At 34.6% G+C, this 13,051-nt stretch overlaps 1 protein-coding gene across 1 annotated transcript in view; it reads right to left on the reverse strand.

Moving 5' to 3' along the window:
• The window catches only part of N4BP2 (NEDD4 binding protein 2), a 53,701-nt gene that overhangs the window by 35,457 nt on the left and 5,193 nt on the right, over positions 1 to 13,051 (reverse strand). The window contains 3 exon segments of the mRNA XM_021701572.2: positions 2,563 to 2,639; positions 7,520 to 7,608; positions 12,447 to 12,571. Coding sequence (XP_021557247.1) covers positions 2,563 to 2,639; positions 7,520 to 7,608; positions 12,447 to 12,571 — 291 coding nt within the window.

Below are 13,051 nucleotides of genomic sequence, written 5' to 3' on the forward strand. Positions count from 1 at the left end.
CCAAAATAAGGCATGATGAAAAGGGGGGAAAAAATCAAATATATAATTTTCTGTGATAAGAGAAAAACAATCGCAGGAAAGGTGAAATAAAGAGACAGTGCACAGAGGGAGGACAGTAAGAAACAAGGCTAATTACATGAATAACCAAAATAACCATAAAAGAATTAAGCTTAAGAATGAAAAGCCAAAGATGGACAGAGAGGATTTTTCAAAACCCAGTCATACTGGTTATAAGAGATACATCTAAATGTAAAGACACAGGAAAGTCAAAAGTAAAAATATGGAAAAAGAAATAACACTCAAATCCTAAAAGGAAGTTGGTGTAGTTCTATTAATATTAGACAAATGAGACTTTATAACAAAACTTAAAATTAAGGATAAAAGAAAATCACTTGACAAGGATAAAAGGTTAAATCAGACAGATACAAAAACTTTAAGCTATAAAAGCACATCAAAATATATCCTCAGAATTCATAAAGTGAAAATAGGCAGATTTATAAGAAGAAACTTGGACATATTCAACATAATAAAGGGAGATTTCAACACATCCCTCTCATATAGATTTCCTCATTCCTCTCTTAAAATATTAATCCATCAAGCATTTTTTTAAAAAGTAAAGTTACAGAAGATGTAACAGAATAAGCATGACTTAATAATATATTAACATACTATAACCAGTATACATTTTTATCAAGCAAACATGAAACATTTATAAAAAACAATGAACTAGGCCATAAAAACGCATCTTTTAAAATATCAGAGAATTAGTATTACACAAATGGCACAATCTTATCTACTACAGTTAAGTTGAAAATGAATTTCTTAAAAAAGAAATTTAAAAACCATCTGTTCACAAACTTAAAAACATGGTTTTAAATAACCCAAGGGTTAAAAAGTAAAATTAATCATAATTAGAGGATAAATGATAAAAAGAAAGCATTATATATTAATATTATATATTAAAATTCTAGGGGCATCTAATTTCCTAAGGAAATTTATAGCATCAAATGCTCATATAAGAAAATAACCTAAACCTTCAGGTGAAACCTTATAAAAATAACAGAATAAACAAAGCAAAATAGATTTTTTAAAAAGCAGAGAAAGTAGAATAAAAGAGAAGCAGAAATGAACGTAAAACAAACTTAAAATAGAAAGATCAGATGAGCAAAGAGATGTTTATTTGAAAAGGCTAATAAAAAATCTGATCTCTGGTGAGAATAAGAAAAAAAGAAGGAAGATACATATAAACATATCCAGATTGAAAAGGGGAACTTAAGTATGGATGCAACACAGATGTAAATGGTAAGAGAATACTATAATTGTCTTAATAAAGTCTTAATAAATTTGGAAACTTTGGTGTAATGGACAAATTCTAACTGAAACTTCTCACAAAGAAAACACCAGGTCCACAAGTTTCATAAGTAAATTCTATCAAACACTCAAACTTACATAAACTCAGAAAAGAGAAAAAGAAGAAATATTTTCCAATTAATTTTATCAACCTAAAATCACGATACCAAAGCCAGGCAAGAAAGGGCAAGGAAGAAAAAATTATTGATCAACCTCTCTCATTTATACAGATGCAAAAATCCTAAGCAAAATATTAGAAAACCAAATCTATAATGTACCAAAAACATATAAAAAGGAATGAAGTACTGATACATGCTACAACATGGATGAACCTTGAAACATGATGCTAAGTGAAAGGTGCCAGACACAAAAGGCCACAAATTGTATGATTCCATTTATATGCAATGACTAGAATAGGCAAATTCATAGAGACAGAAAAGCAAATTAGCAGTTGCCAAAGGAAAGGGAGAATTGGGAGTGACCAATAGCAGGTACGGGGTTTCTTTTGAGGTGATGGAAGTGTGCACTAATTAGATAGTGGTGATGGTTGCACAACATTATGAATATACTAAAATTAGGTTGTCCCTCAGTTAGTATAGAAATTAGTTAAAATGACCAAGAAGAAAATACCCTGACCAAAATCAAGTTAGGGTTATCTCTAAGGGAATACAGAACACAAAGCAAAATACATTATGTGTCCATGTCCTAAGTAACATTTTAATTTAAGTCAAACAATCAAGTAAAAAAGTAAAACCTTTGGGAGAAGGGCAGGGAGAGGGGAGGGTAGTGCAAAAACTGCATAGCTAGACATTTGTTACCTTTTCTACCCATACTTCCTTCACTTCCTTTCAGTATTCTTAGTCATTAGGCAGCTACAATGATTGGTTCCTCCCAGTAGCACATGGTTCAGGTACACCAAACCCCAGGATCTGTTCTAATTTCAGATATTGACATTATACTGCTAATAAGTAATAAAGTACTGACTATATAAGACAACTGGAATATTTCTGTTAATTAACTCAGTATTAGGAATAAAAAGATACAAACTCTTCATAAACTGAAAAAAGGTCTACAGGAAATACAAAATTTGTTATCAAAGCTGCAACCTAATCCATTTTGTTTCATTCATTATTTGTAGGGAGAAAAAAATCTAGATGGACTTTCTATCACTGCCATAAATTAAAAACATGTTAAATAGTCTCTCAATTTTACCTTGCAAGTTCCTTTGGTTTGAACTTCCACCATGTGTCCGGTTCCCGGAAAAGGACTTTATATTTATGTTTTTGAGACTACATACAAAAAAGACAAATGTATTTTAAAATACTACTTCCATGAAATTAAATGTATTGTTTCCAAATTCATAGCATGTTAAAATTTTAAACCTAAAAGATTATCTAATTGTGATGAGTTTGTTAAACTGGCAAAAGGTACAATCTCTTTGACCCAGCAATTCATTTCCAGAAAGTTATGCTACTAATAAATAATTACATAAGACTGCAAACACACACATACACACACAAGTTATCCAGTTCACCATTATTTGTAATAACAAAAGACAACACAGTGACTATTAATATGCAACTGGCTAAATAAATGAAGGTACAGCCATACAATGCAAATACAGCAATTTTAAAAATGCTGCATGTGTTAACGAGAAAAGGTCCCAATACAAACTGTAAGGAAAGTAAGATACAGAATTTTCACTTGTGTAAAAAAGATGCTAGCGATCTCCCCATTTTCTTCACTTTTTGAAGAAAAAGTGAATTTGGCAACCTATGATAAGCAGCAGTCCTTTATACTTCTTTTCACTGTAAGACCTGTAATACAGGTCTTACAGTGAAAAATGCTATAGCTAATTCTCAGTCCTCTCTTCCTTGACTCTCAGCAGCATTTGTCATAGTTCATCACTCCCTCTCCTAACACTTTCTTTCTACCCTCTTGGTTTTCCTCCTGCCCCACTGGAAGAGTGTTCTCACTCCTTTTTGCTAGTCCTTTTTTGCCCAGACCTCTTCCCACTTAGGCCTTCACTTAGTCCTTGGTCCTCTCCTTTTTTTTTTTTTTTATGTTATGTTAATCACCATACATTACATCATTAGTTTTTGATGTAGTGTTCCATGATTCATTGTTTGTGTATAACACCCAGTGCTCCATGCAGAACGTGCCCTCTTTAATACCCATCACCAGGCTAACCCATCCTCCCACCCCCCTCCCCTCTAGAACCCTCAGTTTGTTTTTCAGAGTCCATAGTCTCTCATGGTTCGTCTCCCCCACCGATTCCCCCCCTTCATTCTTCACCTCCTGCTATCTTCTTCTTCTTTTTTTTTTAACATAAAATGTATTATTTGTTTCAGAGGTACAGGTCTGTGATTTAACAGTCTTACACAATTCACAGCACTTGGTCCTCTACTCTTGATCATACTCACTTCTTTGGTAATATCATTCCATTCCTTGGCTTTGAGTATCACCATTACCATACGGTAATGACTCTCAGATACATATCTTTAGCTCAGAATTCACTCCTGAACTCCAAACTCATAGATCCAACTACCTATTCAACAAACTTAACATATTCAAACCTAAACTTTTGAAATCCATTACCCAACACCCACCACAAAACTATTTTATCTGAACCCTTCTCCATCATTCTCAGCTCCTGACAACCTCTAATTACATAGGCCAAAAACCAACCTTGATGTCACACTGAACTCCTCTTTCTTTCACATCCATTATCAATCCAATAAGAAATTCAGTTGGCTCTACTTTCAAAATATATCCAGAATCTAATCAGTACTCACTGTGACCTTCACTGCCACCATGTTGGTCTAAGGCATATGATCTCTTCCTTTAATTACCACTATAGTCCTCTAATCTCCCTGCTTCCACACTTGCCACCCCAGCCCCTGCCCTTACCCCAAGTCTATTCTCAACATTGTGCTACAGCAATCCCGTCAACAGTCGGATCATATCACTACTCTGCTCAAAACCCTGTTACGGACTGAAGGTCTATGTCCCTTCAAACCCCATTATGTTGAAATCCCACTCCCACCATATGACTGTGTTTAGAGATAAGGCCTTTATGGAGGTAATTAAGGTTAAATGAGAACATAAGGGTAAGGCTCCAATCTGACAGAATTAGTATGCAAATAAGAAGAGACACCAGAGAACTCCTTATATACCATAAGAGAACATGGCAAGAAGGCAGCCACCTGCAAGCCAGGAAAACAACTCTCACCCAGAAACCAACCCTGCCAGACCCTGACCTGGGACTCCAAGCCTCCAGAACTGTGAGAAAATAAACTTGTTTAAGACACCCAGTCTGGGGGCGCCTGGGTGGCTCAGTTGGTTAAGCGACTGCCTTCGGCTCAGGTCATGATCCTGGAGTCCCTGGATCGAGTCCCGCATCGGGCTCCCTGCTCGGCAGGGAGTCTGCTTCTCCCTCTCCCACTCCCCCTGCTTGTGTTCCCTCTCTCACTGTGTCTTTCTCTGTCAAATAAATAAATAAAATCTTTAAAAAAAAAAAAAAGACACCCAGTCTGTGGTATCTTATGGCAGCCTGAGCAGATTAATACATCTTCCATGTCACTCAAGGTAAAATCTGAAATTCTTACAGTGATCTATGAGGCCTTATATAATCTGCCCTACCATCTCCCCAACCACCATTACATCTCTGACCTCATCTCTCACTACTGATCCCCTCAGTTTTATGACAAGATGCAAACAAAGTACTCACTGATATTTTCTGTCATTCTGACAGAAAAGTCCCAAAATCAACCTAGGTAAGAAGTGACAGAACACCCTGTAATGAGTCTACTCACTTCCATCTCCTCACCTCAGTACCAAATTTTATATACTTTATTCAGGGGCTGGCAACAGCTGTGGTCTCTAATTACCTAAAGGGACTGTCCTATAGCTCTTAGGATCAAATTAATTTTAAATGAATATACACACACAGAGGGAAAAAAAGAGACTATGAATTTAAAGACTTTTTCAACTCCCATATCAATAGGCAAATCTTAATAATGTTATATTACTTGGGAGGATTCTTATTTATGTTAAGCTATATGATAACTCACAAGGGAAACTATATATATATTTAAAGTAGTAAGTTTTGCCAGATGCCACTAAGCATACCTGACTGCTTGCTACTTATCCCCAACTCACTACTTAACTACTTCTGTAAATGACAGTCACAATAGTAATAGATTGTTATCTCCAACCTATTCCACTCCCCCACAGCTCTCATTATCTTGCTACCAAAAGGAGCAAAAAGTGATCCTCTTCTCTACAGTAATTGCTATTATCTACTCGTTTTTGAAGAAAAAGTGAATTCGGCAACCTATGATAAGCAGCAGTCCTTTATACTTCTAAGTAGAGTTGGGAAGAGCCAAGGAATCAATACTGGGAAAACAGCTTTATAATTTCAATTATTATGTAAGAAAAAAAAAGGAAAGAAAAATACTATGGAAGCCTGAAGTCTAAATGAAAATCAGTAACACAGTAATGCAGAGGCTTTTTTATTTTCTCCATAGGAAAATGAGTGTTAAAGAATTTCTTAATATGACGATAGGAAGCTAAAGAAAACATACAGAGAAGTCAAGTAAGTTAAGTGGGAAAGCATTCCCCATGACAAATACATTAGGCTAGAAATTAGTAACTCTTGAGGCCAGAAAGAAAACTGAATTTCAGTTCCCAATATACTAAAACTGAGTCTTTGTTCCCTTTACTGCACCTGCACAGAAGTAAAATCTCATTTGCTCTTAAAGGACATTAATTTTCTTCAGAAAAATGAAGAGTCACACCTTCAAAACAGTACAAGTGCACAACACATAGCAAAGGAGGTACAGGCTGGATATGCTGAGGACATTCAAGAAGTACAACATTCATTAACTGAAGAAACATAAATTGAGCTTTAACGCACCAGACATGTGTGTGCTAACACTGGGGGAATAAACAATACCCAATAATCACAAAAGCTTCATTCATTCACCATTTTAACCTAACAAATATATCTTTACTATATGCCACCCTGAAGATTCAATGATGAATAAAACAACAACCTATCCTCAAGAATATATAGATAGCTTACAGCCAAATTTAGACCATCAGCCAGTATTTGTACAGCCTAGGAACTAAGGATAGTTTTTATATCTTTTAAAGGGTCATTTAAAAAGAAAAGAAAAAAAAAAAAGATAAAACAACAGAGACTGTATGTGGCCCCCAAAAACCTAAAATATTTACTACCTGGCACTTTATAGAAAAAAGCTAGCCAACCCATGGCCTACTGATAAAAGCAGCGTGCTTAATGGTATCACAGAAGTAAGCCAGGGTACCATGAAAACATAAAGAGTACTCCACTCAGCTTTTTTTTTTTTAAAGTTCTTTTTTTTTTTAAGTTTTTTTTTTTTCATTTGACAGAGAGAGAGACACACACACAACGAGAGACGGAACACAAGCAGGGGCAGAGGGAGAGGGAAAAGCAGGCTTCCCACAGAGCTTGGAGCCCGATGTGGGGCTCAATCCCAGGACCCTGGGATCATGACCTGAGCCAAAGGCAGACGCTTAATGACTGAGCCACCCAGGCGCCCCTCCACTCAGCTTTTTAGTAAGTTAATGCTAACTTCCTGAAAAAGGTGACATCAAAGCTAGGCAAAAAAAAAGAAAAGAATCTGGCAAATTTGGAGAACTGAAAAGAGTTGAATTTATAAAAGTCTGAATTTATCAGAAGAGCAAAATCAAAAGAAATTTGGTCAGTAACAAAGGACCACCAATTTTGATTCCACCAAGTAAAAGCAGTAAGGAAAAATATTTTGTATGTATACACATTAATACACACACACGCACACACACATATATATACCCATGTAAACATAAAATTATAATTTATTATCTGTATACACACAAACATAAAATTATAACTTAATACCACTACTTTTTATAAAAGACATCAAAAATGAAATAATCACAGGATTTAAAAACTAAGAATTTGAAAACTGATTAAATTTAGCTTTATGCAAAAACTATTCCTATTTTTCTCATTTCGCTTACAACCAGAGAAAGCTCAGTTACAGACAGTCCGAGGACTGTTTGCTTGAGATTCAGTTGTGTAATTAACATCCACCAACAATTTCAAACTTACTACTATAGACTTATGACAATTTATAGTACAAACCAAAGAAATATATGGCTTCATTTCCCATGCCTGTAGGTTTGTATTGTCTATTATTATAGGAGACACCTTCTTCTCAAATGCTTCTTTCGCTGAAAAACACAAATAGAAAATAACAAATCACTTTTTATAACAGTATTAAGTATTCTCTTGAAATCTGAAAAATCTGATCTTGTTTCCATAATGAAAATCATAGATATGTGGTAATTTTACTCACAACTCTACTTCTTTTTTTTTAGGGGGGGAGGGGCAGCAGGAGAGGGAGAGAGAGAATCCCAAGTAGGCTCCACACCCAGCTCGGAGCCCAACGGAGGGCTTGATCCCAGAACCCTGAGATCACAACCCGAGCCAAAATCAAGAATTGGATGCTTAACCGACTGAGGCACCCAGGTTCTCCACAACTCTACTTCTAAATATCACTTACGAGTGTATGAAAAATTAAAGTACAGGTAAGTGTCAGATAATAAATAAATACTAAAGTTATAATCAGAGAAAATTATAAAATAAAAACTGTCTAAGTTTTATGTGAGTTACATGTATAAATGGGGAAAAAACTATCATTAAAAACAATATAATGCTAAAAGCAACAAGGTATCCTGGATAAGATTCTAGAAGGGAAAAGAACTTTACTAGAAAACTAGTATCAGGGGTGCCTGGCTGGCTCAGTCAGTAGAGCATGCAACTCTTGATCCCAGGGTTGTGAGTTCAAGCCCCACATTGGGCATGGAGCCTAATTAAAAACAAAAATTGTAAAAAATAAATAAATTAAAAATAAAAAGAAAAGAAAAACTAATATCTAAATAAAGTCTGGAGTTAACAGTAATATACCAGCATTAATCTCTTAGTCTTGACAAATGTACCATGGTTATATAAGATGTTAACATTAGAGGGGAAATGAGGGGTATACAGAAACTCTATATTGCCTTTGCAACCTTTTCATAAATCAAAAATTATTCCAAAATAGTTTTAAAACAAACAAGCACAAATTATAAACAAACACACACAAAAAGATGTAATGATTTAAAATAAAGAAAACATTATTATATACTGTTGTCCAAGAGATTTTCTTAAAAAACTACCTTTTTTCCCAAGGAATTAAACCATTCAGGAAATTAACGATGAAGCACAATAAATAAGCCTTACAAGGATATTATGTGGAAGTTTTAAAAGTTCCATGTACTCTCTTACAACTCAATAATAAAAAGGCAAATAACCCAATTTAAAAATAACAAACGATTAAGGAGCTAGAAAAAGAAGACAAAACTCAAACCCAGCAAAAGGAAGGAAATAATAAAGATTAGAACAGAAATAAATGATATAGAAACTAAAAAAAATAATAGAACAGATCAATGAAACCAGAAGCTGGTTCTTTGAAAAGACCAACAAAATTGATAAACCTCTAGCCAGACTCATCAACAAATAAACAAAATCACTAAAGAAAGAGGAGAAATAACAACACCACAGAAATACAATTTTTACAGAATATTATGAAAACCTATATGCCAACAAACTGCACAACTTAGTGGAAATGAATAAATTCCTAGAAACGTATAATCTACCAAAACTAAAGCAGGAAGAAATAGAAATTTTGAACACAATTACCACATGAAATTGAATCACTAATCAAAAAACTCCCAAAAACAAAAGTCCAGGACCAGATGGCTTCACAAGCGAATTCTACCAAACATTTAAAGAAGAGTTAATACCTATTCTTCTCAAACTATTCCAAAAAAATAGAAGGGGAAGGAAAACTTCCAAATTCATTCTATGAGACCAGCATTATCCTGATACCAAAACAAGATAAAAACCACCAAAAAAGAGAATTACAGGCCAATATTTCTCATGAATATAGATGCAAAAACCCTCAACAAAATATTAGCAAAGCAAATCCAACAATACATTAAGAAAATCATACACCACAATCAAGTGGGATCTATTCCTGGGTTGCCAGGGTAGTTCAATTATTTGCAAAACAATCAAAATGATACATCACATAAAAGAGAAAGGACAAAAACCATAGGATCATTTCAATAGATGCAGAAATAGCATTCTACAAAGTACAACATCCATTCATGAGAAAAACCATCTGCAAAGTAGGTCTAGAGGGAACATACCTCAACATAAATTTGCAAATGACATACCAATAAAGGGTTAGTATCCAAAATATGTAAAGAATTTATACAATTCAATAACAAAAAACAAATAATCCAATTAAAAAATGGGCAGAAGACACAAAGAGACATTTCTCCAAAGAAGACAGAGAGCCAACAGACACATGAAAAGATGTTCAACATCACTCATCATCAGGGAAATGCAAATCAAAACTACAGTGAGATATCACCTGACCCCTGTCAGAATGGCTGAAATCAAAAACACAAGAAACAAGTGTTGGTGAGGATATGCGGAAAAAGGAACCCTCCTGCACTGTTAGTGGGAATGCAGCTACTGTGGAAAACAGTGTGGAGGTTCCTCAAAAAAAACCTAAAAATGGAACCACTCTATGATCCAGGAATCACACTACTGGGTATTTACCCAAAAAGTACAAAAACACTAATTCAAAGGGATACACACACCCCTATGTTTATTGTAGTATTATTTACATTAGCAAATCTATGGAAACAGTCCAAGTGTCCACTGATAGCTGAATGGATAAAGAAGAGGTGGTGTATACACACACACACACACACAATACATACACATACACAATGGACTATTATTCAGCCATAAAACGGTGAAAACTTGCCATTTCCAACAACATGGATAGAGCTAGGGAGTATATTGCTAAACTAAATAAGTCAGAGAAAGACAAATAACTTATGATCTCACTTATATGTGAAATTTAAGAAACAAAACAAAGAAAAAGAAGAGACAGAGAGAGAGACAAACCAAGAAACAGACTCTTCACTATACAAAACTAATAGTTATGAGAGGGGAGGTGGGTGGGGGGATGGGTAAAATAGGTGATGGGTATTAAAGAATACACTCATCATGATGAAAAAAATAATTTTTAAAAAAGGAACACAAGATACTTAGAAAAAAAGTACAATTTTTCAAGGAAATACTATTTTCCTATTTAAATACTTTTTAAATAGGAAGGGAAAGACTGTACCTTTATATAACTAATGTATTAAAAACTTTTAAATCACATCTTGAAAAAAAAAAAAAAAACCTTAAATTGACAACTCTCCAAAGAAGATAAACTAATGGCCAAAAGGACACACCAAAGAATGCTCAACATCATTACCCACCAGGAAAATGCAATCAAAACCACAATGAAATACCACTTCACATCCACCAGGATAGGTATAACCAAATATACAGATAATAACAAGTATTGGTGACAATGTGGAGAAGACAGAACCCTCATAAACTCCTAGTAGGAATGTAAAATGGTGCAGTCACTTTGGAAAAACAGGTTGGTAGGTCCAATAAAGTTTAGACATAGACATGTATGTTCATACCAACATTATTCATAATAGGCAAAAAGTGGAAACAACCCAAATGTCTATCAACTGATGAAAGAATAAATCAAATGTGGCATATCCATACAACAGAATATTTTTCAGCCATAAGAAAGAATGGACTACTGATACATGCTATAACATGAACCTCGAAAATGTTAAACTAAGTGAAAGAAAGCCATTCACAAAAGACCACATATGATATGATTCTATTTATATGAAATGCCCAGAATAGGCAAATCTATAGAGACAGAAAACAACTTAGTGGTTGCCTAGGGCTGGGAGAGGTTAGGGAGAAATGAGGAGTGACTGTTAATGGGTAAAGGATCTTTTGGGGGTGATAAAAATGTCCTAGAATTATAGTGATGGTCGTAGAACTCTGAATATGCTTAAAACCATGTGATTCTTATCTCAATAAAACTGTTTAAAAGAGTTCTGCCTATTAATTTAATATTATTACTGCTATGGCTATTGCAGTAGTGAGGGCATGTTGAACCACTGCTAAACACTTCTTTCTCAACCTTAACAACACCATAGGGGTTAAGTATTATTAAGCCCTTTTACAGATGAAGACAATGGGCTTTGGAGAGTATAAATAACTTGTACAAGATTGCATAGCTAGTAACTACCAAATCCAAGACTATTCTTCACCACATGATACTGTTTTCATTTTTTGTTGTAATAGTATTTTCATAGTCCTGCGTTCTCACTTTAATATTCAGTTCAAGAAAAAATACAGAAAAATTCAGTAATGTCTGAAGATGGCAAATTCAAGAATCACTTTCACAGTGCCTTTATCATAAAATGAAGGCAAAATATTGTCTATGTATTAAGAATTCCTCATGGGACACCTGGGTGGCTCAGTCACTTAAGCTGCTGACTCTTGATCTCAGAGTCCTGAGTTCAAGCCCCAAGTTGAGCTCCACGCTGGCCATGGAGCCTACTAAAAAAAAAAAGAAAAAAAAATTCCTCATATGAAATTCAAACTATTTATAACTAAACATTTCATGATAAAACCATCTTCAGTGAAGAGATCATTGCACTAATAAAAACAGTAAGGTTTTATCTCTTCTCTACAGATTCAGTTTGAGGAGAGCCATTTTTACTCTCACATTGTCCCCCCATACCAACAAAATCAATCTAGGAAAGAGTAGCGTTTAACAATACAAATTCCATTTTAGGGGGCCCCTGGGTGGCTTGGTGGGTTAAGCGACTGCCTTCGGCTGGGGTCATGATCCTGGAGTCCTGGGATTGAGTCCCACATCAGGCTCCCTGCGCAGCAGGGAGTCTGCTTCTCCCTCTGCCCCTCACCCCACTCGTGCTCTTTCTCTCTCCCTCTCTCTCAAGGAAATCTTAAAAAGGAAAAATAATTACAGGGAATTATAACTTTCTAAAAATTGTCTACCTCTCAAAATACAAATATTTTATATTGCTCTTAATATTACCCAAAATCTAATGTCTATTCTTACCACGATTCTGGTTCCATTCATGTGCTTCTCCTAAGTACTTTACATCAAACTGGTACTGTCCATTTATGTAAAAATAATCATCACTACTAAGAATAACTCCACTTGGATTATCCTCTTGCAAAGTCCTGTGAATGATAAATGGAATTATTTCCATTAATTTTTCTCCTAAATTCTCTCTCCTAATTTTTACAAGGTCATAATCCAAATAAAGAATTGTTACTTAAAAGTGAGAATACAGTAATATCCAGACAAGTCATACTGGAAATCCTCTTAGCAGAAGTTTGACTCCCAAGAAAACTGAAGTAAAACAAGTCTATTTTATTCCTTGAATTCAAAATCAATTATGGTTTTGTAACACTACAATCTAAGTTGAACTTATTTTTTTCCCATTCAAATTAGTTCTCTTTCACATAAAGCTATTTCTACTGATTTCAGAAGCTTACAGTCTTGGAATTATCTTTAAATTTTTCTTCTATTCTATCTCCCAAAATGATAGTCTAAGATAGAAGAATTCAATAAAAACTTCTGGAGAAAAGAGTGCTGCTATTTGCTACAAAGAAAAAATTAGTAAAAAGAAAAGACTTTAGGGGTTACTAAACATCTCT

This window comes from Neomonachus schauinslandi, chromosome 2, assembly GCF_002201575.2.
Source record: "Neomonachus schauinslandi chromosome 2, ASM220157v2, whole genome shotgun sequence".
NCBI classification, from domain to species: domain Eukaryota; kingdom Metazoa; phylum Chordata; class Mammalia; order Carnivora; family Phocidae; genus Neomonachus; species Neomonachus schauinslandi.